This window comes from Myodes glareolus, chromosome 6 (assembly GCF_982192425.1).
Source record: "Myodes glareolus chromosome 6, mMyoGla1.1, whole genome shotgun sequence".
NCBI classification, from domain to species: Eukaryota; Metazoa; Chordata; class Mammalia; order Rodentia; family Cricetidae; genus Myodes; species Myodes glareolus.
Genome location: NC_142031.1, coordinates 116078849 through 116105388, shown reverse-complemented (window position 1 = coordinate 116105388; position 26540 = coordinate 116078849). Strand labels below are relative to the sequence as shown.

At 46.2% G+C, this 26540-nt stretch overlaps 1 protein-coding gene across 4 annotated transcripts in view; it reads right to left on the bottom strand.

The window, feature by feature from the left end:
* The window catches only part of Dpp6 (dipeptidyl peptidase like 6), an 868555-nt gene that overhangs the window by 148636 nt on the left and 693379 nt on the right, over positions 1-26540 (bottom strand). For all 4 annotated transcript variants that reach the window (XM_085691109.2, XM_048440198.3, XM_087907530.1 and 1 more), the window contains exon 7: positions 19525-19606. In XM_085691109.2, coding sequence (XP_085547235.2) covers positions 19525-19606 — 82 coding nt within the window. The remainder of the gene's footprint in view (positions 1-19524; positions 19607-26540) is intronic.

The following is a 26540-nucleotide window of genomic DNA, read 5'->3' as shown; positions in this document are numbered from 1 at the left end:
TCTCACTTTAATGCAACCAAGATAACTGCCTCTGCTTCCCATAACCAGAGACATCTTTCCCAGGTTATCCTAGATTTCATCAATTTGACAACTAACACCAACAGTCACAATCACATATAAAATGAGCATCTCCACTATTATTTGTCTCTTCAGGACAGTGCTGGCAGTTGGAAAGGGAACAATAGGGTAAGGAAAAGAAGCAAAAGAAGAGAGTGTAAAGGGAATAAATGAGTTTGTTGCCATTTGGAGAGAATGTGGCTGCTGAATCCTAATCTAAAGGAATATGTGGACATGAGAGTAGAATGAAATGCCATCATTGTGGTTACAGGATGGGGACTCAGTATGAAATGTCAAGTGTAGTTAACACACACAAATGAGAAACACTTTCACTTCAATTAAATTCATTAAAAAATTAACCTAGGAACATACTGAAGAATAAAGTTAAACTAAAAATTTGTAATCAATTTATGGAAAAATTTATAAAACTCTAGTGAAAGATGTTTATTAAAGAGTAAATGGGCTTGGAGAGATTGTGCAGTGGTTAAGAGTGCTCGCTGCTCTTGCAGAAGACAAGAGTTCAGTTCCCAGCACCCACATGGGGCTCACAATTGCCTGTAACTCTAGCTGTTTCAAGTATCCAGCACCCTCTTCTGGTCTCTAAGGGCACTGCACACATGTAGTGCACATAAACTCAGGGAGGCACATAAACACATACAAATAAATAAAATCTTTATAACAAATAAGTAAATTTGGATCTACATCACACTCTGGTTAGTTCAATAGCCAAACTTATAAATTATCCTTCAATTTGTATATAAATTTGATGAAATCAACGCCGATTTTCCATGTGTTTTTTAAAAAACCAAATATGGCTATTCTAATTTGTATATGTATGGTATCTGTATGTAGAAAGATGCATGCATGTACACATGTATACAGAGTGTCAGAGACAACCATGATCCTTGAGACAGCATGTTTAGGGAACTAGTATTAGCTAGCGTCACATCTATGATAAAGCTATGATAATTAATGGGAAAAGATCTTCACTAACCTCACATCTGACAGAGGATTGATCTCCAAAATACATAAAAAACTCAAGAAACTAGACACCAAAATACAAAACAATCCAATTAAAAAAATGGGGTATGAACTAAACAGAATTCTCAGCAGAAGAATCTCAAATTGCCAAAAGACATTTAAGGAATTGCTCCTCATCCTTAGTCATCAGGGAAATGCAAATCAAAATGACTCTGAGATACCACTTTACAACTGTCAGAATGGCTAAGAACAAAAATACTGAGGGTAGCTTATGTTGGAGAGGATGTGGACTCATAGGAACACTCCTCCACTGCTGGAGGGCATGCAAACTTGTACAGCCACATTGGAAATCAGTATGATGATTTTTCAGAAAACTGGGACTCAATCTACCTCAAGACCTAACAATACCACTCTTGGACATATACCCAAATGATGCATACTCATACCACAAGGACATTTTCTCAACTATGTTCAGAGTAGCATTATTTGTCATGGGCAGAACCTGGAAACAACCTAAATGCCCTTCAAAAAATGGATAAGGAAAATGTGGTACATTTATACAATGTAGTACTACTAATCTGTAAACAACAATGACATCATGAAATTTGCAGGCAAATGAATGGAACTAGAAAAAAAAAAAACATCCTGAGTGAGGTAACTCAGACTCAGAAAGACAAACACGTAATGTACTCATTCATAAATGGATATTAGACATAAAGCAAAGAATAGCCAGACTACAATCCCCAGCTCCAGAGAAGTTAGGTAACAAGGAAGACCCTAAGAGGGATCAATGGATTGCCCTGAAAAGGGGAATTAGATGAGATCTCTTGGGTAAACTGGAGGTGAGGGGAGGCGGTAAAGCGAAGGGGATGGGAGACGAGAACATGAGGGAATGGGACAGTCAAGGGGGAGAAGGATGGAGTGGGAGTGTAATGAAAGAGAGATCTTGATAGAGAGAGTCACTATGGGGTCAGGGAGAAACCTAGGGAAATCCCCCAAAATCCACAAGGATGACCCCAGCTAAGACTCCTAGCAACAGTGGAGAGGGCGTCCAAACTGTCCTTCCCCTGTAATCACATTGGTGACCATCCCAACTGCTATCACAGAGGCTTCATCCAGTAACTGACAGGACCAGATGCAGAGATCCACAACCAAACAACAGTGCGAGCTCTGGGAATCCAACTGAAGAGAGGGAGGAGGGAATATATGAGCAAGGGAGGTCAAGATTATGAGGGAGAAATCTGCAGACAGCTGAACCAAGCTTGTAGAAATTTATGAACTCTAGACCAACAGCTGTGAAATCTCCATGGAACCAAACTAGGCTCTCCATATGTGGGAGACAGTGGTGAAGCTTGGAATATTAGACTATTTAAGGGGCACCTGGCAGTAGGACCAGGATCTATCCTTGTTGGAGCCTCTTCCCTACAGTGGGATGCTCAGCCTTAACACAGGAGGAAGGGCTTAGTCCTGCCTCAATTTAAAGTGACAGTCTTTGTTGACTCCCCATGGAAGCCCTTACCCATTGGGAGGAGTAGATGAGAGGTGAGTTGGGGAGGAATAAAGGAGCGGAAGAAGGGGCATATGGGGGAGAACTGTGGTTGCAATATAACATGAAATTAAAAAAATAAACAAAAATAAAAAAGACAGACACACCTCAACCTACAGTCATGAATACAGTTTTACATAAAAACATCTACAAAGGAAGGAGAGAAAAACAAGATCTCCTGAATAAATCAGGAGCGTGAGGGTCATGGGAGAGGGAAGAAGGGGAGAGGGGAGTGGAGAAAAATGTATAGCTCAATAAAAACAATAACCCCCCCAAAACAAAACAAAGCAAAAACATATTTTTAATGCAGAAAAAAGAATGTAAGATTTTTACTGCCCCTACAGTGTAGTAGGCTACAACAGTGTCCCCATTCCCCCTCCAGCTGTGGAGAGTCAGAGGCAGCTCTGAGGAGAAGGTTCTGTCAGCCAAGCGCTTGCTCCTATGGAGAAGAAAAGTGAAGGTGTTCATACCAGATCATCAAACAATTTCAGAGGAGTTGAGGACACATCTGTGAGTGGTGAAATTACAGAAGCGTTAGAACCCAATAAAGGGGCATTTCAGTCCTCATCATGGGAAGGGCTTTCGTTAAGAAGGCATGATAAAGACAAAGCATAGAGGAACATATTTCATTGACGTGAACATGGCTCACTATCACAGCACATCCAAGCGAAGGGAAAACAGCTTTGTCAGGTTTTATCAATCAGTAACTGACAAGGAATAAGAATTTGACATATACAAAGAAACCATACGCATACACACAGAGGTTACCAACCTCCCGAGACAAAAACATACAAAAAGACATGAATGCCGTTCAGGGACGATGTAATACAAACAGGAAATACACCAATGAAAAGATGTCCAACCTCAGTAGCAATCAAAGACATGCAAAGCCAAGTCCACAGAAACTGGCGCACGGATGCAGGAAACGCCAGTGAAATGTACCCAGCCCACTGTAGGATTTAAAAAAGATAAAAGAGGAGCTGGAGAGATGGCTCAGTGTAAGCAGCACTGTTGCAGAGGACTCAGGCTCTGTCCTCAGCACCCACATGATGGCTTGTAGCTGTCCATAACTCAAATTCCAGAGCATCTTATGCCCTCCTTTGGCCTCCGTGGGCATCAGTACATATACACATGTACATGTAAGCAGATAAAACATTCACAGATAAAGATAAATAAATCTCTAAAGAATAAAAATCCTTGCATATCCACCAGCAGGAAAAAGCATAATGACACAGCAGTGTGGCAGGCCACCGCACAGCACTGAAGCCCAGGCATGACGGCTTCATGTACTCACACTCATGAATATCACATGCAAGCCAGAACACAAACACGAAGGCACATGGCAACAGTTCCACCAAGTAAGAAACACATGATACATTATAGAGTCCAGAAACATATCGTAAAATATTTCCATAAAGTTGGGACATACTGGGATGGTGTAAATGCATGTGGTGAAGGGGAGGACAGAACAGGCGGCAATGCAAGTCCTGAGGACTCTTGGTAATGTTCTTATTCCGTGCTGAGTGGTGGGAATACGAGCACTGACATTACCCACCTTCATTGATACGATAATTCAGTAATATATAAAATACACCTGAAAATAAGATCAGTGAAATATGGAAAACCTTTTAAAAAATGAGAGTCCACTTCTGGGAGGAGACACATGAAGCCTAATGTACTCTGATAGGACTCCCACGCTATACAAGATACATGTGGATCATGATCTCTGACCTAATGATTCTCCTTTCCAAGAAGAAAGGCTTGATTCCATTTGGGGTTTATTCTGGTTTGGGGGTTGGCAGCTCATTTCTGCAACCTGCAAAGATGTCAGCGAGGTTGATGCTTCATCTACTTATAGAATGCCCAGAGTAAGTGGGGAGGAAAAAGGCATTCAATTAAGGACAAGCAGAGGTCATTCTGGGGAGTGTCTAGCTTCTGCACATTATAGATGATCTGGGTGGGCTTGAATATAGATATCAGCACCCACAGTAATAATCTTGATGTCTGCAGGACAAGATTTCTAGATATTAAGTCACTTGGCCTAGAGAGACACGGTGGGCTCAGAGAGTGGTGCCAAGTGAGGCTGGGACACTGTCACCTGGGCTATTGCTCTTGTGCCATCGTGCTGTGGCCGTGGGGACATTCATCTGTTTGGTGAACATGTTTTTAGCACTTTTTGTGTGCAAAAGAGAAAATACATGTAAAACACCTTATATAATGACCAAGACATTGAGACCTGAAATAAAAGACCACTGCAGTAGGTATAAGATCCCTAAGCTGCCCAGCATACAGGTCTGAGTCAATGACTGAACTCGCTGCTTCTACTGGAACTGACTGTTGGAACCTCATTATACGTTCTATGAGAGAAAAAAAAATCACACTAAAATTAATATTGCATAACTGTAATTTATCATCTAGATTTGGAAGTAAAAAAAAAAGCAAATTTGTAACATTCTGATCTTAGGGTTGCCCCACCTAAGTGGTGTGAGGAGGTCCCGTGGCTGGTGACTGCCCTAAGAGCCTGCGGAGTAAGGAAGGCAGCAGATTCCCTGGGAACACTGAACTGGTGATTTCAAACATAACACATACTTGTCAGTGCCCAGAGGCTCAGAGCTCATTCTTAAATGTCATATATTCGTCATAACACAGGCCATTACTCAGAAGTACTGGGCTTTATTGAAGAGGTCACTCGGGTCTGGTTCTGTGCAGACAATTGTACCAGATGCTCAAGGTGACCTTGGACCAGAAGAAGCATAGGGGGAACTTGAACAGATCCTGAGGCTCACACTCCTTTTTGGTCCCAGTCAAGCAGACCTCTGGGTACTTGGCCATGCTGAGAGGATGTACGCAGGTTTGGTGACCTTGAAGGACAGTCTCAGCTGTGTTCAGCCACCAAGCCTTTGGCTTTATGATGTATGCACAGCACAGTTTTCTTGGCTAGAAAAATTTTAGGGTTATTGGAAAGGATTTATGGGCTCTACCATTTTACCAGGAAATTACAAACATCTCAGCATGTTTCTTCCTACCACAGAACACAAAAGGCAGCTGACTGGATGCCGACCAACTTCGTGCTGTGATCACAGACTCAAACACGACCCTGGTAGGGCTGCGGACAAGGCAACAATAAGGGGTTTCTATTGCTTTCACCAGCTTAGAAGGCATCAGCGACTTTTCTACTACCTGATCTGTTCTTTTGTTATCCTGAGCCCTTGGTTAAGGCGATGTCAGAGGGAACCGATTCTGCAATATGGGAACACACAGGAAATTTAGAAGAAACTGAACAAACCCCATTGTGAACTTTGTTCTCTGGTGGTTAGATGAAGCAGAGGGAGGTGGCCTCGGGGCACATTCTAATGTAACACAACTTCTGTTAGCAATCACATCAAGTTAACTTAAAAAAGTGAGAGCTTGTATGCCTATGGAAAAATCAGCTTAATTAAATAGATACATTTGCCAGCTCCTGGGATTGGGCTGAGTCTGACTTTGAACATGATAGTATAGGTAAAGTCACTGACTTTTAGGAAGAAACACAACTCCTGACTTAAGATGAAAGATTAGATAACTTTCTCAACAATTTGAAAAAAAAAAAGACAAAATAAGCTTAAAGGAAGAGGTAGCCACATTTTTGCCTTAGGTAACTAAGGTGCCTTAGCTGTGTGTGGCATTGTTCAGCATCAATTACTTACTGCAGCATCAATTACTTACTGCAGCAGGGGCTGAGAGGTGTCAGCGAGATGGAGAAGGTAGTTTTTTTGAAGGAGCTTAAAGTGTGATCAGGAAGTAAAACAGACACTCAGAAGAGCAGCACTGTGGGGCGGGCATGTGGATAAAAGCAATGGCCTGTGATGGCAGAGGCAGCAGCAGGCCTGAGCCCAGCTGGGGAGGATGACGTCATCACTGAAGGAGGCTAGTGGTGCTTTGAACTGGAGGAACAATGGAGAAGGTGTGGAACACACACTGCTCCTTATCGCTGGGATCCGGCTTGGGAGGGGAGGTCAGCTGGGGAGGTCAGAGAGGAGCTGGGGGCAAGGATGAGTCGGGACTGTGTCCTCCAGGTGGTGACTAACAATAGGAGCATTGTGCACTGAAAATCACTACGATCAGCCTTCATTTTAAAGCACAGAGAAGGGTGGAATACAATACACAGCTTAGACTCCTGCAAAGCAGATTGACAAGCGGATTGATGGGGGCACTAAAATGAGACATCAATTGTGCATGGCCAGAGAAGCCATGATAGTAAAAAACCAAAAGCATTCAGATGAGTAGTTAGGTTTACAACTCAAAGAACAAACAAACAACAACAATTCCTTCATCTGCTGACCATTCTATAGAGTGGAAATAGCTGAACTAAATTTGCATTAAAACCCCTACATTCTCAAAGGAATAAAACTTGTTCTGCCATTAAAATGGTCTCCCTGGCTATCTATGGTTAGGCCATCATTCTTCTGGAAAAATAAGATGCCTTGCCTCCTGTGAGCCTCATGGGTGGTAGGAAACACTCATGGAACAGAGACATGGTATGGGGGGGGCCCTTCAAAAGAGTGAAGCATGGCTACTGTTTAGTATTTATAAAGGTTTCTTTTTAAATATTTTTCTTTCCCTGTCTCTGTCTCTGCCTCTCTCTCTGTGTAGGCTTGTGCATGTGAGCACAGTATCTTCAGAGGCCAGAAAAAGATGTCAAATCTACAGGTGGTTGTGGGCCACCTAACACGGTGCAGGGAACCAAACTCAGGTCTTCTAAAAGAGCAGCGTGTGCTCTTAACCACAGAGACATCTGTCTGGTCCCATGGTTGACTTAAACCAGCTAGGACTAACAGTGTGGTCGAGGAGAGGTCCTGTAAAGTCCATTTGGACAAGAAGGCTTGGCTATACTTCGCAGACTCCCTAAGTTCTCATGTAAGTGCACCAAATAGTGTAGGTGTGAGCGAAGCTCTGGGTGAATGCTCATTATTGATACAGGCTTAATCATGACAAGAACCAATGCCTCAGGTGTAGATGAGTGCAAGTCCTTCCTTGGATGAGGCTCGGAGGGATGCCAAAGCCTGCCTCAGGTCCAAGTGAAAATGCTGACCGTGTGTACAGAAAACACCCGTGATAACTTTCTCCCACCAGAAGTTTGTGGCCTGAAGACAACTGCTCCCCCACACAGACTGCTCCCCCAGAGACTGCTCCCCTACAGACTACTCCCACAGAGACTGATTCCTCAAAGAGATTCCTCCCCCAGAGACTCCTGCCTCACACAGACTCCTCCCCTACAGAAACTGTTCAGTTCAGCCTATTCCTGACAAATCTCAACAATGACAGCCTACATTCTTCTTTCAAGGTCTTTCATAGCAGAGTAAACATTTCAAAAAAAAAAAAAACCTGGCTGAAGATTCTAGCATTCTTCCTCGGGGTTGCTCACAGTGTGAACAGCTGAGTTAATTAACCATCAGACAAGTTGTTAAATCTAAAATCTTTTACGTAATAACATCAAGCTTTTCCAATTTTCATGAATTCTGGAACTTACACTCATAAATTTGACATTTAATTTTACTTTCACTATAGGATATCATTCATTTAGCAAGGATCTGTTGAAACCCCATGTTCTGCTCCACACTGAGCAGTGGGCCGTGGAAGCCACAAACGTGATGGAAAACATCTTTCGTCCTTGAACAGCTCACATCTGATCTGGGAAATGAAGCTATTCAAAAGCGAAAAGTGGAGCAATAAAACAGAAGCGTATGATTAGCTGCTGCGGGATGTGGGATTGGTGATCTTCAGCAGCTCCGAGGGAGGGAGGCCACGATGACTCACTGTAGATGAGGAGATGGAGCCCTTCCCCAATTAGGAAATGATTTGGGGATTTCAAGGGAGAGGTGTTACCTCGGGCCAAACAGGACAGCTCTCAAGGGTCCTCTGTGCAGTACAGAGCAGTCTCGGCAGCACGAGGGCAGAAACATCTCCAGATCTTCAGCATCTATCTGCATCAATCCTGGCTGCAGACACAGCTGCCATCATCCCCTCCCTCAAGATGTCCACAAAGGCGATTTCAATCCCTGCCTTGTTACATTATCTCTAGACTATCCTTAAATGTAGCCTTCCTTGATGCAGAGCTCTGGTCCAGCTCCTAACCTCACTCTGATACATGATCCTGAAACTCCCTAATCTAATGTTGCCAAGGCTGATGGGGAGACTCTGTTCCAAACTAGACTTCTCATAAGAAATACTACACCATCCCAGTCACAGTTGCATCAAGGAAGCTCTGGAGAGGTTGGGAAGAACAGGCAATGAGGTCAGGCCTTGTTTGCAAGGCTCACATGCCTTTCACTAAGCATGGGTTCCATTGCCTTGCTGGCCTATTCCTGTTTGCGCCTCTCCAGTCGGCCCTCCTGCTGTTCTCCTAGCCTCTGGTAATGGTGGTTCTTCTCACTGCTTCACTGAGGTTAGCCTTTTCAGTTGTGACCTGTGAGTGAGGTCCTGTGGTTCTTGTCTCTCTGTGCCTTGCTTATTTCACCAACATAGTGCTTCTGTTCTGAAGCATGTTGGCACAAAGGGCAGGCTTTCGTGCTTTCTGGTTTTCTTTTGTGTATACCTGATGCGTTCTCATCCCCACTCCTCCTGTGTAGGCTGACTTTGGGATGCAGTGCAGACGCTTCTTCAACACACTGCATGATTTCTGGTGGATTCATGCCTGGCAGTGGGCGTGCTGGAGCATGTGTGATAGCTCTCCGCTCAGTTTTCTGCAGCCACTGTTTTCCAAGAGGCTGGATTTACATCCTCCCCAGTTCTTGCTATGGACTGTCATTTCAATGACAGACACTTCAATGCACAGAGGTGATAACCCCCTCCCCAAGGCTTCCCTACTGATTTCCTTAGTGGTTTCTGATAGTAAGAGCTTTTTTAATTAAAGATTTATTCAGTTTTATTTTATGTGTTTGAATATTTTGCCTGCTTGCATGTATATGCACTATGTATGTACCTAGTGCCCACAGAGGCCAGAAGGTGGCATCTAATGTCCTGGAACTGGAGTTACAGACAGTTGTGAGCCACCATGTTGGTGCTGGCAACTGCACTTGGGTCCTCCATAAGAACAGATATGTGTTCTTAACCATGGAACCATCTCTCCAGCCTCTAAACATTTTTTCATATACCAGTGTGGACCATTCTGATCAATGATCAATCAAGGCCCATTACCTATTCTAAATCAGATTATTTATATTTTTACTATTGAGTTCTTTATCTGTTCTGGATATTTACTCCTTTCACATGTATAATTTGCAAGTATTTTCTCCCATGCTGGAGGCTGTCTCTTTCAGTCATTATTTTTAATGCGTGTGTGATAGCTCTTCTAAATCATGGCTAGGGTCAGGATCAGGGTCAGGGTCTATGTCAGGACCAGGATCAGGATCAGGGTCAGGGTCAGGGTCAGGGTCAGGGTTAATATTAAGATTAGAATCAGTGCTGGGGTCAGGGTTAGAGCTAGAGTTCAGTCAGGTTAGTATTAGGGTCATGGTTGGGGTTAAGGTTGGTGTCACTATTATGGTTGGGGTCAGGTTTCCCTAAATGGTCCTTGGTAACCACTTTGCATTCTCCAGCTTTTTTTTTTAGGCACTGTTTGTGTGGGTCGCAGTGCTGTGGCGGTGCTTATGCACTTAGCTTGGCTTCCTCTGAGGAAGGAGTGCTCCGTTAGCACAGGTGTGCTTTATGTCTCCTGTTGCAGCTTCCACCTTTTAATACATAAATTTTCTCTTAGGCTCTTCTCCTATTGTCATGGCATGATGAAGGTTGAATGCTGTAGGAATTCCCACCGCCAGTAGCCTTTAAGTTGCCCGCCCACTTGGACGTGGTCTCATATACTATTTATGCCCATGTAAAGTGTGTGTTCGGCCTCTCTTCCGACTGTGGGATTCAGTTGCTGTTCCCAGTCCCAGCAGAGGATTGGGATCTGTGAGTCTACCCCTAAATAAATAACCCTCTATTATTCTCAATTCTGAGCTAGTGTAGAATTTCTTTTAAGCGTCCGTCTTCAGTTAAAATGTGCACATTTTTCACTTACTCAACAATCTCATAGCAATCAATTTGCTTTCATACTTTTTAATCCTTTCAGAGAGGTGGTCAGCGGCATGAGTGGTCCTGAATCTTCAATATTGAGTCCTAACTCTCCAGTTTCCTTGCTCACGACCCTGGCAGTGGACTCCTCCATCCCTTCAGGCCAACTGCCAAGAACTTGCCTTATTTACTTGAGTGCAAGTGGATATTAAAGTGATTTGGCCCCATAGAGCTGCAAAGTATGACAGATGTGTTACATTTGAAGGGGACCCTTGGTAAAACTCATTAATCACTTGCTAAACTGCCTCCACCCTTATTTGAGAACACTGAAGGCAAGCTCTCTCCCTGCAATATTAATTTCTTGGCTACTTTCATGGATTCAGGGTCCATGATAGATGTTTTTACAGGGAATACAGAATTAACCCAAACTGATTAGCGTTTATAAGCTATTAATGTGATGTCACTTTGGTCTGGTCTTCTCTGCAAACACGATGTTTCACTACCTGCTTCCTTCTTGCCAGAAAGATCAACTGAGCTCCCATCACTGTGTGCCAACTTCAGCACAATGCTCCCTGCCCCTTGCTAGCACAGAAAGGCCCCAGTAAGGGACAACGCTCTTGGGAAAGTGGCATCCTGGGAAGTATGCTGCCATCACCTAGTTTCTTGTTGTTGTCCATCAATCTGAGAAGACTCTTGGGGGCTCATTGGCATGGTTACCTGGACTTATATGGCTCTTGGGGGCAGGTGACCATGAACCTCTGTGGGGCTTGGTGTCATGTCTTGCAGAGGATGGGTGGAATTGGTGGTCTGGCTGGGGAATATGAGTACTGTAGCTCTTGGGGGCAGGCTGTCATAGTTTCCTGGGGGTTTGGTGATGGCTCTTTGGGTACTGGGTGGCATGGTTTTTGGGCAATGGGAGACATAGCTATAGGAACAGAAGCATCATTGTTACCTAACAATGTCTTCCTAAAGATATAGATACCAATTTATGTGGTGCTAAAGATTCAGAAGAAGCTAAATTGACACCATGCTTCCTTATCCTCAACCTTGCTCCCCAGAGCTGGGGAAGGACAGGGTGTAGAGCCTGGGAGGCTCACTCACAATGCAGTAGTGTGTTGTGGATTCCACTAGACATCCACAGAAACATCTGCCTGCTAAAGCGTTCTTTAAGGAAGCTGCCTCCCTCTCCAGACACAAACTTCCCATTGATAATGTACACATTGCTTTCTTTAATCTCTATACCTTCTTAATGTGAATGTTATAGCAACAAGGCAGCCACGACTTGTTGGGTTTGTTCTTTATCCCACAATGACGTTAAATAAACAACTTAGGAAATGCAGTAACTCTGCTCATTATCATGAGAACTTACATTGCGGGTAGGGATGACAGTAGGGAAGGGTTGGGGCCCATTTCCAGGGCAGGAACCTGAAGTTCTGGTGACTTGGCATCTTAAAGTCACCCTGTCACCTATGTGCCAGAACCAAGACTTGAACCTGTCCTTTCCAGTCTAAAGCTCTTCTCCGTAATGGTTTGTGCAAAAACATAACCAACAAGGTAGCTTCCTTCTCCCTCTAAGGCTCAACTTTAGCTATGACAAAGGCGCAGGCACAGATGGTCTATGGTAAACCCTTGGAATTTTGGGTTGTTCTTCTGGATTCGAAAGCCGCCTTCTTCCTGGTTCCTGGTGTTTCTCTTCCAGCTTGGCAGAGGCTTCCTGCCTGCCCTTGACCTGGGTGTGTGCGGTGGCTCACAGCAGATGCAGCAGCCACTAACGTCTTCCGTCTGCTCCTGACCATACAAGAGAAGGCTGGGGTCACCTCTCCCTAGACCCTGCTCTGCTCCATGGCTGCAGGACCTGAGCTTCTGGGGGGTTTGGCATCTTCAAGACAGAAGCTCCACCCTCAGGGCTATCACCTCCCACACGGTTGTGCCATTTCACAGGCCGTTCTGGCATTTCGGGGGCACCTCGTCTCCGGTTGAGGTGGTGCCGTGCTGACGGGGATCTCACAACTCTAAAGGAATACTGTCACACTCTTTAAGGCAGAGACCTAAAGGCCACACAGGGAATCAGGGGGCATGCTGAAAATTTTCAGCTCAGGTTTTTCTGAACCCTTACTGACTCATGGAAAATGAGTCAACACACTGTCTAAGGGGAGGAGGCATGGGAGGAACATATACACTAATGAGAGGGACATTTCCCTTCAGCTGTTGATTGGCATAAGAGACAAACAAGCTTAGGACGGACCTGACTGAAGAGCCACTGCCACCTGGTCATGGCTCTGAGGACACCTGTCACTAAAGAAAGGGAGGCCTCAACTTGGGCCTGTGCCGAGTAGAGAATGTAGGTGGGGAAGAGAAGGGAGGGAAAAGGGCTGGGACATCAGACCACATGTGGGCAGGGGCCAGGGCCAGCCTTGATTACAGCGACCTAGTTGGAACAGGAAGTCGGACCTCAGGGGGCAGTCGGGACTTGATGTTATGCTGAACTGATTGGATGACCTCTGGATCAAGCAGGCATGTGCCCTGGGTTTGATTAAGACATCAGGATATAAGGATCTTGGCTAAAAATGAAAAGGTCACACAGACAGAGCAACTGCCCACCTCCTAAGCTCCTGTGTGGTGGCTTGAATGACAATGGTCCCCAGAGGCTCATATATTTGAAGGCTAGGTCCACAGTTAGTGCAACTATTTCGGAAGGATCAGGAGGTGTGGCCTTATTAGTGGGAGTGTGTTGCTGAGGGTGGAGTTTCAAAAGCACATGCAATTCCCAATCAGTTCTTTCTCTCTGTCTCTGCCTTGTGCTTATGGATTTGATGTAAACTCTCAGCTACTTCTCCGGCACCACGCCCACTTGCCTGCTGCTATGATGACCATGACGCTATAAGCAAGACCCCAATTAAATGTTTTCTTTTACAAGTGGCCTTGGTTGTATTGTCTCTTTTTAGCCAAAGATTAGTAACCAAGACACATCACTATCATGGACGCTTTCCTGGAATGGATAGCTATAATAGTAGGTTGGGGGACCATTTTAAGGGATGAGAGACTGAGAGCCTATCAGTGCTCATGAGAAAAACGCTTTCAGTTACAGGCAGAGGTCAGTGGGAAAAAGAGATCATCTTTCTCCCAGGCTCCCAGAACCCAACAGTCTGGAAGGACTTGGAATGGGAGCAAATGAATTCATGAAGAATGACAGATGTGCACACAGCAAGGATTGGCCTCCAATGGCAGCTAACTGGCCAGCCACAGCAGTCATCAGCCACAGTGACCATTCCCCAGAGTTCTAGGGGACGGGAGAACGCTTGGGAACACAGCACACTCTGCCTTGACATCCTGCCAAGAGAGCTGCTGTCCTAACCCTTCGAATACACAAACTGATCTGAGTGATGATTCCTGACTCCCTGGGTCCATGACCTTTCCAGAAAAACCATTCCAAGGTTATATGATGTCTAGACAATCATATAACCCTGTGGAGTGCTTCTTTATCAAGTCTAGCTGGGAGCCTGACTTCTTAGCTGGATTCTGCTTTAGAAACAGTCACCTGATGCTGCTGACACAGGCTCTTGTGGCGGGGGAGGTAAAGACCGAGCATCCTCCTCCTCTCAGATGGAAGTAAGACCTTTGAACTCTTCCCTTGAACACCCCATCCCATGTGCTGCGTCCTCCTGCTCCTTGAGGTGTGCTGTCTCGGAGGCCCACCTCTCACCACCCACAGGCTTTCTGGCCAACTTCACCGATTGCACGTCATTTTTCACATCCTGGGCAACTGAAGATTTCCCAGAGGCCTTATTAAATGCTCTTCCCAAAGCTGCTCGTTTATCACTGTCGAGGTGGCCAGCCAGCCTGAGAGGAGCCGTCTCTTGGTCGCTGATCTTGAGAGCTCTAGCACTGCCCAGACCTGAATCCTCAATGCCGCCTAACACTGTTGTGCACAGTCTCTGCAAAAATTTCCCATCCTTCTTCCATCCACAGGAAGAAAGTTCCCTCCCGACACCCAACCCCACTCCGACCCTCAGCTACTTCATACACATTCCCCAAGCCTCTATACTCCTCAGCTCAAGACAGGAAGCAGCCTGGGCTCCAGCTGTGCATTCTAAGAGGGAGGAAGTCACCTTCCTGCCTCCAGCCTGTCTGCCTTTATTCAATGGCTCTAGCAAAAGCAAAATCTAGGAGAGCAAAAACCTATTTCTATGCCAGTTGATTTGATCAGTGCAGGGAGTACAGGTATAACCTCACATGTGGGAGGCAGGGCCGACAGAGCATAGGAGCTCTCCAGAGATACCCTGGGCTCCTCAGTCAGGCAGGGAGGGACTCATCTAAAGAGCAGACAAGGAAGACAGACCCTTGTGAAGTTCCACACTTGCTGTAACTCCACAGCTGAAGACATGGGAAAATGAATTTGGCCATTTCATGTGAGCAACTGTGAGCAACTGCAACGCTAATGCAGCAAACAGATGCTGGTGTTGCAGAATGAGAACGAGGGGGAAATGTCTCCCTTGCCTCCTTCTCCATCCTTCCCCTCCTCTCCCATTCCCTCCCCTCCCCTCCCCTCCCCTCCCTTCCCATTCCCTCCCATTCCCTCCCCTTCCCTCCCTTTCTCTTCTCCTTCCCTCCTCTCCCCTCCTGGCTTTGCCTACCTTCCTCTCCCCTCTCCTCCTCCTCTTCTTCCTCTCCTCTCCCTAAGACAGGTCTCACACTGGGCTGGAGCTTATTTGTCGCTCAGGCTGGCTTCTCTAATCCTCTGCCCCAGCCTTCTGAATCCCCGAGAGGTAGGATTATAGGCGTGAGCTATCCCGCCTGACTTCTCCCTGTGCTGTGATGGGGCACAAGACCTTGGCCGTCCATGAAGGCGCAGCACTCATTCTGGACCACAGGATCTGAAAGTGCAGTACAGCTGTCTCCAAGTGAGAGCTGTCAACCAGAGGCACAGAGAGTATAGTTGAGAATGAGCAGAAAGACTGTGGCCATATCCCCGAGTGGCAAAGCTCCACACCATAGGCACAGCTCAGCACCCTGAGCGGCGGGGCTGCAGGGTTCTGAAAGCTCCTTGGTGGAGCTGACTGCAGCTGTGTTCTCTGCTCCCCAAGGAGATCCCGTCACTGCAGCGTGACTCGTTATCATTAGAGCAGATTTACTGCAGGGAGCAATATTTACCTTTAAAAATAAAACGGCGAGGAGGGATTTGCTGCTTGTCGCTTAATAGATTAATGTTCACAAGGTTCCTGATTGCAGCTTTCCTTTGCAGACACACAGCTCAGAGACTGACTGTGCTCAGGGGGGTAGCCCCGGGGTGAGGGTTCTCTCAGGTGAGGACACACGGCGGGACAAGATAATCCTCCTGGGGTTGGTAAGTTTTATCCTAACATGACGGTACACTGTCCACAACTGTGTTTGTGTTAAACAGTAAGAAAGAAGTCGCTGGAGCAGAAACCACAAGGCCTGCCTGCACTGCCGCAAGCGTCTACCATTACAGGACTTGACATTCCCCAGTATGGGTTATACTGTGTCTTAGAATCAGTACATAGACCTACAGGAAGAGTTTCTGACTTAATGTCAGTTTAAATTCAACGAGCCTGTTGATTCACAGCATTAAACCCACATTTTAGCAATGAATACTTAACTGGACACTGAGTTCCTTGAAACAGAAAAGGAGTACAGTTTCCCCCACTGTGAATGCTGAACACACAGTCCTAGATCCCAGCTAGCTACTCCCCTCTGATTACTCTATGCTTAATGCTTAAGACCACACACATATACTAATGAGCTAATTAAGCAATTCGCTTATGTATTTAGTTTTCCAACACTGGTAAATTCTTCCTGAGTACCAGGCACTCTTTGCCTTGTGCTTTTATGCTCAGATGGTGAGACCTACCAGCACCCTACATGGCATTGCATGGGACCAAAAACTTTTCCATAGTGACATGCGGGACCTTACAGAGGATTCCTGATAAAGTGTCTACATTGGAGAAGTCACACCAGGGAGTTGTCACAGTCAGGTTGACACCTGTTCTGTTTGCTGTTAGTTACTCTTTAAGAGATCAAGCAAGGTCATCTTTGTCATTCTCTGTCTTCACTCCTGTGTGAAGGCTTTTGACAGGGAAGGGGCTGACCGAGGGAGAAGCTGGAGCAGTCATCTACAGACTCATCTTCCCCCAAACGCCGCTGGATGGAACTCTAGAGTGTGGGCCCTGTCTCTCCCACTGTCGGAGGGCCTGGGTGTGAAGAAAGAGGCTTATTGCTAACCACGGCTTGATAAGGAGCAGGTGGCATGTCAGGCACACAGAGACCTTGGTGAGAAACCAAGTACTGGTGTCTTTTTCCCAGCAACAGAAAATAGACCACCCTGCTTCTTAGTTTTTGCCCTCACTTCTGTGGCTGAGCCTGGATGTCAGGCTGTGCACACTGACCAACCAGTAGGGAGTACAGAGGCCACTTCTACTGAAGGTTTTAAAACTTTTTATACATAAACTTGTTTTTAAAGATTTTATTTGTGTGTGTTTATGTGTGTGTGTGTGTGTGTGTGTGTGTGTGTGTGCCACATATATAGGTGCCTGTGGATGCCAGAAGGTGTCAGGTACCCTGAAGCTGGAGTTACTAGCAGATGTGAGTTGCCTGACATGGGTGTTAGGAACCAGACTCATGTCTTCTAGAAAAGCTGCAAGTGCTCTTAACTGTTGAGCCATCTCTGCAGTCATATCGACCAGTCAGCCTTTAAAGATGCAGGTGCCAGGACTCCGTGAAGGCTCCAGGACAAAGCTGCAGATGCTCTCTGTGACTTCACCGAGGGACCGTCACCCTCTGCCCTGGGCACCCCCATCAGTGGCTCTTCCAATTGATTTGGCCAGTTAGACCCACTGAAATCTCCAGTTGGCTAGACACTTGAGAAATTGCTAAGGTTCTTCTGTGGCCCCATGTTTTCGCTTTTTTGAATTGACTCAAGGTAATGGAACTGAGGTACAACCAAGAAACTATCACAACCTGATGGAAGAGAGAGTTGTGATTGAGACACAGCCGCCAAACCCTCAGATCCGAACACCAGAAGGGTGCTGTGCAGGGAGATCCTGCTTCTCGACACGAAGCTAAGCAGGACTCATAGCAGTTACCTGGTCACCTGGCTGTGACACCTCTATGCTGGGGCCAAGACATACACATTTTCCTCTTCGTTGTCCAGCTCACCTCCCTCTCAGACTCACAGCCATGAGTGGCCATGATCAGCTATTGATGGGTTCTGGACTGGATACATTCACACCAAGGCTGTTCATTGTGGGTCTTTTTCACTACACTGTCTGTGATAGTTACCACTGACTGGCAATTTGACAGGATCTAGAACCACCAGGAAGCCACACCCCTGGCATGTCTGAAGGGAGTTTCTGAACTAGGTTATGTGAAATGTGGTTCCTTTCCATGGGTTGGGGTCCTGGACTGAACAGAAAGGGGAAAGAGAGTGGCACTTCAGGGTTCATCTCTGTCTGCTCCCCGACTGAGGAGGCCTTGTGACCAGTCGTCTCATGCGACTGAAGCCACACTTTCCCCATCACAATGAACAGGATGTTCATACCATGAACTAAACTAAACTCTTCCTTCTTTGAGTTGCTTTATCCGGTACTTTGTAACAATAAGGAAAGTAACATATACGCCATCCTAGCAACTCACAGGGATTTAAATATCTCAGTTTTACCTATTTGGGTCCATGAAGACCTTGCATGTCAAACTGTCAAGGCTCTGTGAGCTTCCCCATGCTGACACGGTTACTGGGACACAGCTTCATAATGATTGACAGGTTCACTTTCTCCATAAACCTCTAGGAATGAGGGCAAGTTTCCAGAACAACGTATAACAAAGTGTGTCGCTCTCATGACTGCCATGCAGTGCTCTGAGGAGCTTCGTCTATGCACATGGTTACATGGGTGGCAACTCTAAGCACACTGGCTATGAGAACTAAGAATGTATTATGGGTTGGGTATACTCTGGTGCCCAAGATGCATATGCTGAGGGCTTGGTCCCCAGGTAGTGACATCATCAAGTGATGACTGACTCACAAGGATGCTGCTGTCATTCATGGAATAATCCATCCACAAATTCATAGGCAGATGCATCAAACAGTAGGTGTGTGCTGGTTGGAGGAGCTGGTTCACTAGAGGCATGTCACTGAAGGATGGTCTCACCAGGGTGCCACCCCACCACCCAACTCCTTTACAGGTGTCACCACCACACACCATGCCATTTCTGCTTCCCCATGAGCTCAGAAATGAAGGAGCAACCACCATGGATGGAAACCTTTGAAACCTTGAGCCCAGAGGAACTCATTCCTGGTTATGTTGTTTTCCAATGCTTTGTCATAGTGAGGGAAACCTGCTGAGTGCACTATGACATTTCATTTGTGAGTGTGCATGTGTGTGGTGATGTGCTTGTCTGTGCACACACATGTGAGGGGTCAGAGGCTGAGGTTGTGTCTTCTTCTATCACTCTCTAAGTGTTTTTTTTTTGAGACAGGGTCTCTTGCTGAACCCAGAACATTCTGTTTTAGCTAGACTGGCTAGCCCAGGAGTCCCCATGGTCTGCCTGCTTCCATGCCTACTGCTGGTAGGACAGATGTGCATTGCTACACTTGGCTTTTTCACAGGTTTGTCAGTTCAAACTTGGTTCCTCATGTTTGTATAGCAAGTACTTTATACACTAAGCCATCTCCCCAATTCACCATGGTCCATTTTTATAAAATGAGAATTCTCTATCTAAAAAGAAATAATAATTTTATATAATCAGATACTTTATTACATTTATCTAAAACTTAATCTCTCTCTCTCCCTCCCCCCCACATGTGGGCACGCCCCAGATATTATTCAGTGATAAACAGTTTAGAAAACATTAATTTAGTAAAATTCAAAATATGGCGTTGAACCCGGCTTGCTTACCAGCTGCTGGCCTTTCGGACCCCACCCTGCATACTGAAGCTTTGCATTGCTGACTTCTGGTGGGTCCAGACTCTGAGGGTCCCTGAGGAAACAGACAGACAAACAGAAACAAAGCACAATGTTGGGAACCAAGAACATACTGTGCTTCCCCTTAGCCTCTGCTGGGGTCTCACTCTTTCCCCATCTCTTGGTTACTGAACAATACGTCTCACTCAGCTTCCACCGCATTTCGGCAGATGTACATAATTTATGTGAAGCTGAAATACGTCCACTGCTACTTAATCCAAATGGTAAATATTCATCAGGAGAAAACATGCAGAGAACTATATAGATCAATTTTTAAAATGTCCAGGGCAGTTAAAATTAAACGAAACCCACAGCCAAGCAGCAATAAATCCCACACCCGACGTCTTCATCGCTGGCTTTCCCTGCAGATAATTCTTTTCTAAGTATGAAGCCGGGTCATCCTGACCTTCGAAAGCCAGTGGCCTCAGGATGAATTGTATTCTCTCATGATACAGAGAATGAGAAAGGGAGGAGACTCGGGAGAGGGAGAGAGGGGGATGAATTGAAAGATGTTTTTCCTATTCAACGTTTCTTGCATTTTTCATTCCTTTTTATTTTGGGTACTTTCCAATTGTGCCTACATGGGAGTCAGCTTGTAGATATACACGTGTATGAGCTGTGTATGAATGTATACACGCTTAGCTGTGTGTGCACGTATGCATGTGCAGGTAGGAGCCAAAGGTTAATGTCGGATGTCTTTCCTAATTTTTAAGTCAGGGTCTCTCATTATCGGGAACCTTGTCAGTCTGGCTGGCCTGGCTGGCCTGGAACCTCGTGCTGGGATCGCAGGCACGTGTACTTTGCTTTTACCTGGATGCTGAGTAAAATTCTTATGCTTTCTTAGTAGCATTTTACTGACTGAGCTGCCTTCCAAGCCCCATTTGTTTTCATTCTTAATTTACGGATATAGAAAATACATTGACAACCAAATACTGTCTCTATATTCAAATGTCCTAATAAATCAAAGCCACGGTAAAACACCACAAAAACTCCACAGGTAGAAAGAAGGGTCTTCACATTTCTTTGGGGGTACCACCCCACTCGTGGAGTGGCATCCGTTTTCTTGGGGAGCCTAATGGCCAAGGGAGCACCTGCCCTAATGTCATAGTTCCCTCATTGAAGCCAGAGCCATGAAAGTGCTGGTTTATGAATAAAGAAAGAACAGGTGAATGGTCACCTGTCTTTGGGAAAGGAAGGCACTGACTGAGTTTTAAAGGTTTTGCAAAGGGGCGGGGGCAGAGGGAAGAAATGTGAAACATGTCTTTAAGTGATCAGGCTTCCAAACACAGAAAATTCCAGAGTAATTTGAACAACACTGCAAGAATCAAGACAGACAAACAAAACCAGGAAGAAATAGAGGAGGAGAAGATGGGGAGGTGAGGTTCCCGAGGGCCTCAGGGGAGTATGAGGACAGGAGACAAGAGGTTCAGATGTGGGGAAGGCAGCTGGGACAACAGTCTTCAGGGAAGTAGAAAAGCTAGGAGACACGAGGGATCTGGACATTGCAGATTACAGATGGGTTCTTAATAAGCTCCAGACCCTGACTTCCTCCCGCCCCTGTGTGTGTGTGTGTGTGTGTGTTGTTGTATGTGTGCGTGTGTGTGTGTGTGTGGGGGGGGTTGTATGTGTGTGTGCCTACAGAAACCAGAGGAGGACGTTGGATCACTGGAGTTGGAGTTGCTAGCAGCTGTGACCTTTCCTAGATGGGTGCTGAGAACCACACTCTGGTCCCCTGAAGAGGAGCCTGTGCTCTTAACTGCCTTTGCTGCTAAGGCACTGCTCCAGCCCAGAGAGTAGGGTTTGAATGTTATACCATTGTAAGAAAGGCTATGTGAAGTGATGGGGGTGCTAGTGAACACAAGTTATCAGTCTGCAGTATACTGACAAAGCAAAAAATCATCTAAATATCCTAAAATGCACATTTATCATTTATTAGTTTAGTCCTCCCGTCCCCTCTAAATACTGTTAGACAGCAAAGTATAGCGAGGCTGTTAAAGAGAACCAAGTTTTCCAGAGACCAGGAGAGCGATTCGTGATGGTGGACAGAAGTCTCAGAAGAGCAGGTTCAGCCTGCTAGCTGTGTCTTACGGGGATTTAAGAGCATATACAGGCATGAAGTCATTTATGAAAAAGAAGTCAGTCGAGTTGGCCAGCTAGCTGGGGGTTGGGTGGAAAGTGTGGAAGGAAGTCTGGGGTTAGGGAGGGTGGCATTTCTCAGAGCTCCTGCTTTCAACCAAATTAACCGAGACTCTGGTGTCCCCTCAGGAGGTGGAGACATGGACTCCTTTATCTTGGGAAAGCCAAGAGAAATGGTCAGTACTGAGTCAACAGCACTCCAGTGGGTGCTAAGTCAACAGCACTCTGAAGATACAGGTCTCTCCTTTCTCCTAGCTGGCGAGGCTCTTCACCCAATGACTCCAGGATTTCCCTAATGAGCCACCCATTGGGGTGGCAGCCATCCACTCAGTGTGTCCTCAAGGAGAGGAAGCCAGGAAGTGGTGGGTTTCCATCACTAATAGCACCGAGTTTGAACCAATAGAGTAACTCAGCCTAAGTACCTTTTCCTCGTGTGTGAATTGGGAATATTAATGCGTGCCTTGTGGATAACGTTCAGCAATGCACCATACATGGAGATGGGCAGCACGGGGCTCCCGCAGCCATGTTCCAGAGATGTCAGCTTAATCCTTGATAAAATGACAGGTAATTAATTTGGCCACACATTATAATGCGTATGTGTGTTCTTAGCTTTTCATTTAATTAGTTGGACCAGTGGGTTGGGTACTGATAAAGTGTTATTGTAATGACTATTTATATGAAAGTTGTTTAAAACGGCCAATCACTTATCAGACATAAAGACAAATTTGTTCTCTGGGACTCAGCAGTGAAAGCAAATCAGTGACCCCCTAAGAGTGCAGGTGACAGGAAACCAGGCTTAGGGTTGCCACCCCATCACCTACACTTGCTATGATGAAGTAAATATCTTGATTTTCACTCTTGGATCCCACGACATCAAGTTGCTTTGCTTTCTAGTTAAAAGAAGGCTTTCGGGTGACTCTCCCAGTGTCCCTCCACTGGGTATTCTTCCTGGTTCAGTAAATATTCTAAAGTTTCTCCTCATCTGTCCGGACCCCTGCATGATAGTGGTTCTTGTACAATCCTGCCCAGTCTTGCAAACACAAGGTTTCCACTGAACATGCCCTTATGCCTTCACACATGGGCCATGGAGAACCACAGTAGAGCTACACGGAACCGCTGTGTGTGTGTGTGTGTGTGTGTGTGTGTGTGTGTGTGTGTGTGACTCAGTTGGTAACTGACCATTGTCACAGCATTCTGGATTCTCACTTTCACCCAACTCCTTCTTCTCCGTTTGTCTCCTCTGTGTGGGACAAGCACATGGCCCTGTGCTCACCTTCAGGAAGAACCTTCCACTCCTTTGTGCGTGCTGAGGGTTGGACACTGCACCCAAACAGAACTCCTCTACAAGGTCAGATCCACCTACACCTGAGTTTCCCACTGCCCAGTCCTGCTTCTTACCTCTGTCCCTTTGCAGCTGAGACAACATGCTGTGGCCTGGAGACTTTTCCTCCTCAGTCGCTGGTCCCACTTTTTTTCTCTACAGACAACATTCCTGAACCCTCTGCCTTCTCCCCACCAGCATACTGAAGACCCCACTGGCTTTTCTGGCTATCACATCTTCTCAAGACACCCTGGTCCCTCAGCATCTGGGAAGCATCTTCTTGGGGCCAGGATTATTTTCCTTTGCACTTTCCTTCTGGGAAACTTTTATCATTGCTGTGCTTTAAATCATCCTAAGTGCTCACAAGAGTTGACAATAATGCACCCATGTTATTACCATCCCATCTAGGCCTTTGCATTTATTATCATCAATTTGCTACCTCTCACTGAATCCCGTGGCTGACTCTGGGGCTCGCCTTCTGCCTCACCTCACGGTGCCAGCACCACAGGGATTTCGCTGCTTGCTCCCTTTGCTCTCACATCCCTGCTCTGGCAGCTACTATCTTCTCAGCTCCTGGTTCTACCTGTTCTAGAAGGTCCCACATCTGCAGTCTCTTCAGAATGGCCTCCTTTTTTAAGATGAGGAATTCAAGCTCTCAGGTTAGGCTTGTTTCCAGGACTACACTCACTCTCACGGCCCTCCTTCTGTCTTCTTCATGCTCCTAACCCTCCAGGGTCCCTGAACCAACTAGACAAGACAGCGAATGGAAGCACCTCATCCGACCAGCACCCGTCCACATCTGGGCCTGGCTGGATTCTTACCCACACATCTTTTTAATCCCCACCCCATAGTTAACTGGGACTGGGGAGAGAGTTCAGTTGGTAAAGTGCCTGCTGTAGAAGCGTGAGGACGGAGTCCAGATCCCCAGCATCTATGTAAAAGTTGGGTGTGGAGGCACATGTCTGTGACCCCATCACCGGGGAGGAAGAAATAAGAAGATCTCTGGGCTTGTTGGCTAGCCAGTGAGTTCTGGGTTCAGTGTGAGAGTCTGACTCAAACAAATGAGAGGGCCCAGCTTCCTTTGTCACATAGAAGACCATAGCAGTAACCTCTGATGAATACCCAAGGAGTCAGATGCATATCCAAGCTGTGGCCTATGGGCCACGTGCCGGCAGGCATGGCTACGAATGCAGACCGACACAGAGCTCATGAACTTACTTAAAACATTATACATATTCATTTATATTGTGTTTTACAACTTGATTATGTGATTTTTGAGTATGAGCTTTAGATGACAATGACAGCATAGGATCCCAGTGTTAAAATGTTGAACATGGCTGCCAGCCCAGCCCGTGGTCCCTACCTTGTACTGGGTTATTCTGAAATTTTTAGTGTGTATGTAAGAGGGGAAGGGCACAAAGGAACTTGCTTATTAATTTGGGGGCTGTCTAATGCCCTCCCCAATCCCCCCTCCTTTATCTTTCTTTACTCATTTATTCTAAAGAACGTGCATTGGGCTCCGTGATGAATCATCTCTGGGTAGAGATGGATTGGTAAAAAAATTATTAAGGAAGAATAAAATGATCTGAACTTCACATAGCTCAAAATAATCACAAGATCCATTCTGATTTTGCTTATTTGAGCAATAAACAAAACAGGGCATAAATCATCCTGGATTCTGAAGAGTGAATTAGTGCCCAGCCAAGTTTGCTCATTTATCTTCCAGAGCTATTTTGAGGGATTGAAAGGCTTCTCTAACAGAAATGGCATTTGGGAGAAAGAAAAGATAAAATTTGCCTTTTTCCCTGGCTCTAAACTTCATGACTCAATCATAAAAAAATCTTACCATTTTCAATATCAAATATTGTGAGTTTTCTCATATGCTTACCACAGTAGGAGACACAAAAGGATACATGTTTAGACCTAGGTAAGTGCTAGCCATAGTAGGTGCACACTGGTTACAAACGCATAGTAGGTCAGCAAGGGTCAGATTAGCAACCTTTAGTTCCTGAGGGGATCAAGAAAAGTATTCATAATAGTTGAAACCTACTAGGTGCCTAGGTAGTTTTGTTGTCTTTCTCATACATTGTAAGTCATTCATTTAAGCTCCTGGGTCGGGGGTCCCATGCCATTGGTACTTCCAAGGTGGTTGGCAGTTAAGCATTGCTAGTGCCCTCATCCCTACCCCCAACCCTACCCCCACCCCATGCAGGATCTGGACTCTGATCATTGAAGTGTGACAGGGCAGCCGGGCTGGACTGCTCCTGAGGGACTCCATGTGCCTCATGGACACATTGATGGCAAAGTCACAAGGCAAGAGAGGCTGTCTCATTGGTCACGATGTCCCCAGGTCAGTTCAGCCCCATTTACTCTCCTAAGGGAAGAAATGAGACAGGTCAGGGTGGGGCTGGGGATTGATCGAATTGTGAAACATTTTGGTGGAGATAAAATGCTCTAAAGCGGAGTGAGGTAATGATTGCAAAGCTCTTCAAATACCCCACGGACCGTCGAGCTGTGTAATTTAGGTCTGTAAATTAAGGGTATGGGAAAGATGTCTCAGAAGAGCTTGACAAGGGAAGCAAGGAAGGAGGGAGCTGAGAAGGGTGAGGAAGGTCAGGAGAGGAGGAAGCCATGTTCCAGGCCCCTCTCTTTCATACATTTTCAGGTGAGCAAGTATTGACCTCCAGTGCAGAGAAAGCCCTGTCTGAGCTGCCTGGTGCTCACCCTGCTGGAATGCTTGAACAATCCACAAGAGGCATCGCAGGCAGCCTAAGCACCCCATCCTTGTCTGCCCTGTACTCGGGGATCAGCTACAGCCTGCCAAGCTGGGTTCTCTCCAGGGATCCAGCACTGGGCAAAACTAACAGGCTAGTTGCTGCTTCCTCTCTGCTTGGCCTGCAGCCATCCCCTCCCCAGAAAGCTGCTCCCCGTTGCAGGTGAGACCCAGAGCTCTGCATTCTCCTTTTCTTGCCTATCAGGTCCCTCTCATGGTCCTATCCCTCCTGGATCTGTTGTCTCAGAGGACCCATCTGGTCAGTGTGTCCAGCAACAGACTGTCCTGTCAGAACGGGTGATGTGGGAGTCTGTCACACGAGGCTGGAGCAGTGAAGCCCTAACTGCAACAGGTTTGCAGCTCTGGGCTGATGGCTTCGCCTCTCTGAGAAACTCTCTGCTGCTAGAGGTGGGGCGGTTCCTCACAGGGCACTGTGCAACGAACAAGGTTCTAGGCAGTCAGCCGACAGGTGTGTCCATTCTGCCACTGGTGGAGGCAGATGGGTTGTGTGCACATAATCTGAGGTTCCTTGTTCCACCCACACCATGTGGCCAGGCGCACTTAGCATGCTGCAACATATTGTTGCCATGCCAGGATTTGTCCTTTTGGCAAGTGAGGGACAATAGGGGGCCCAGGCTCCTGGACAGCTCCTCTGCGAGCCTGGGCCTCCATCAGATGGACTGGGAGAGAAGGCTTGTCTCACGTCTATATAATTAAGCA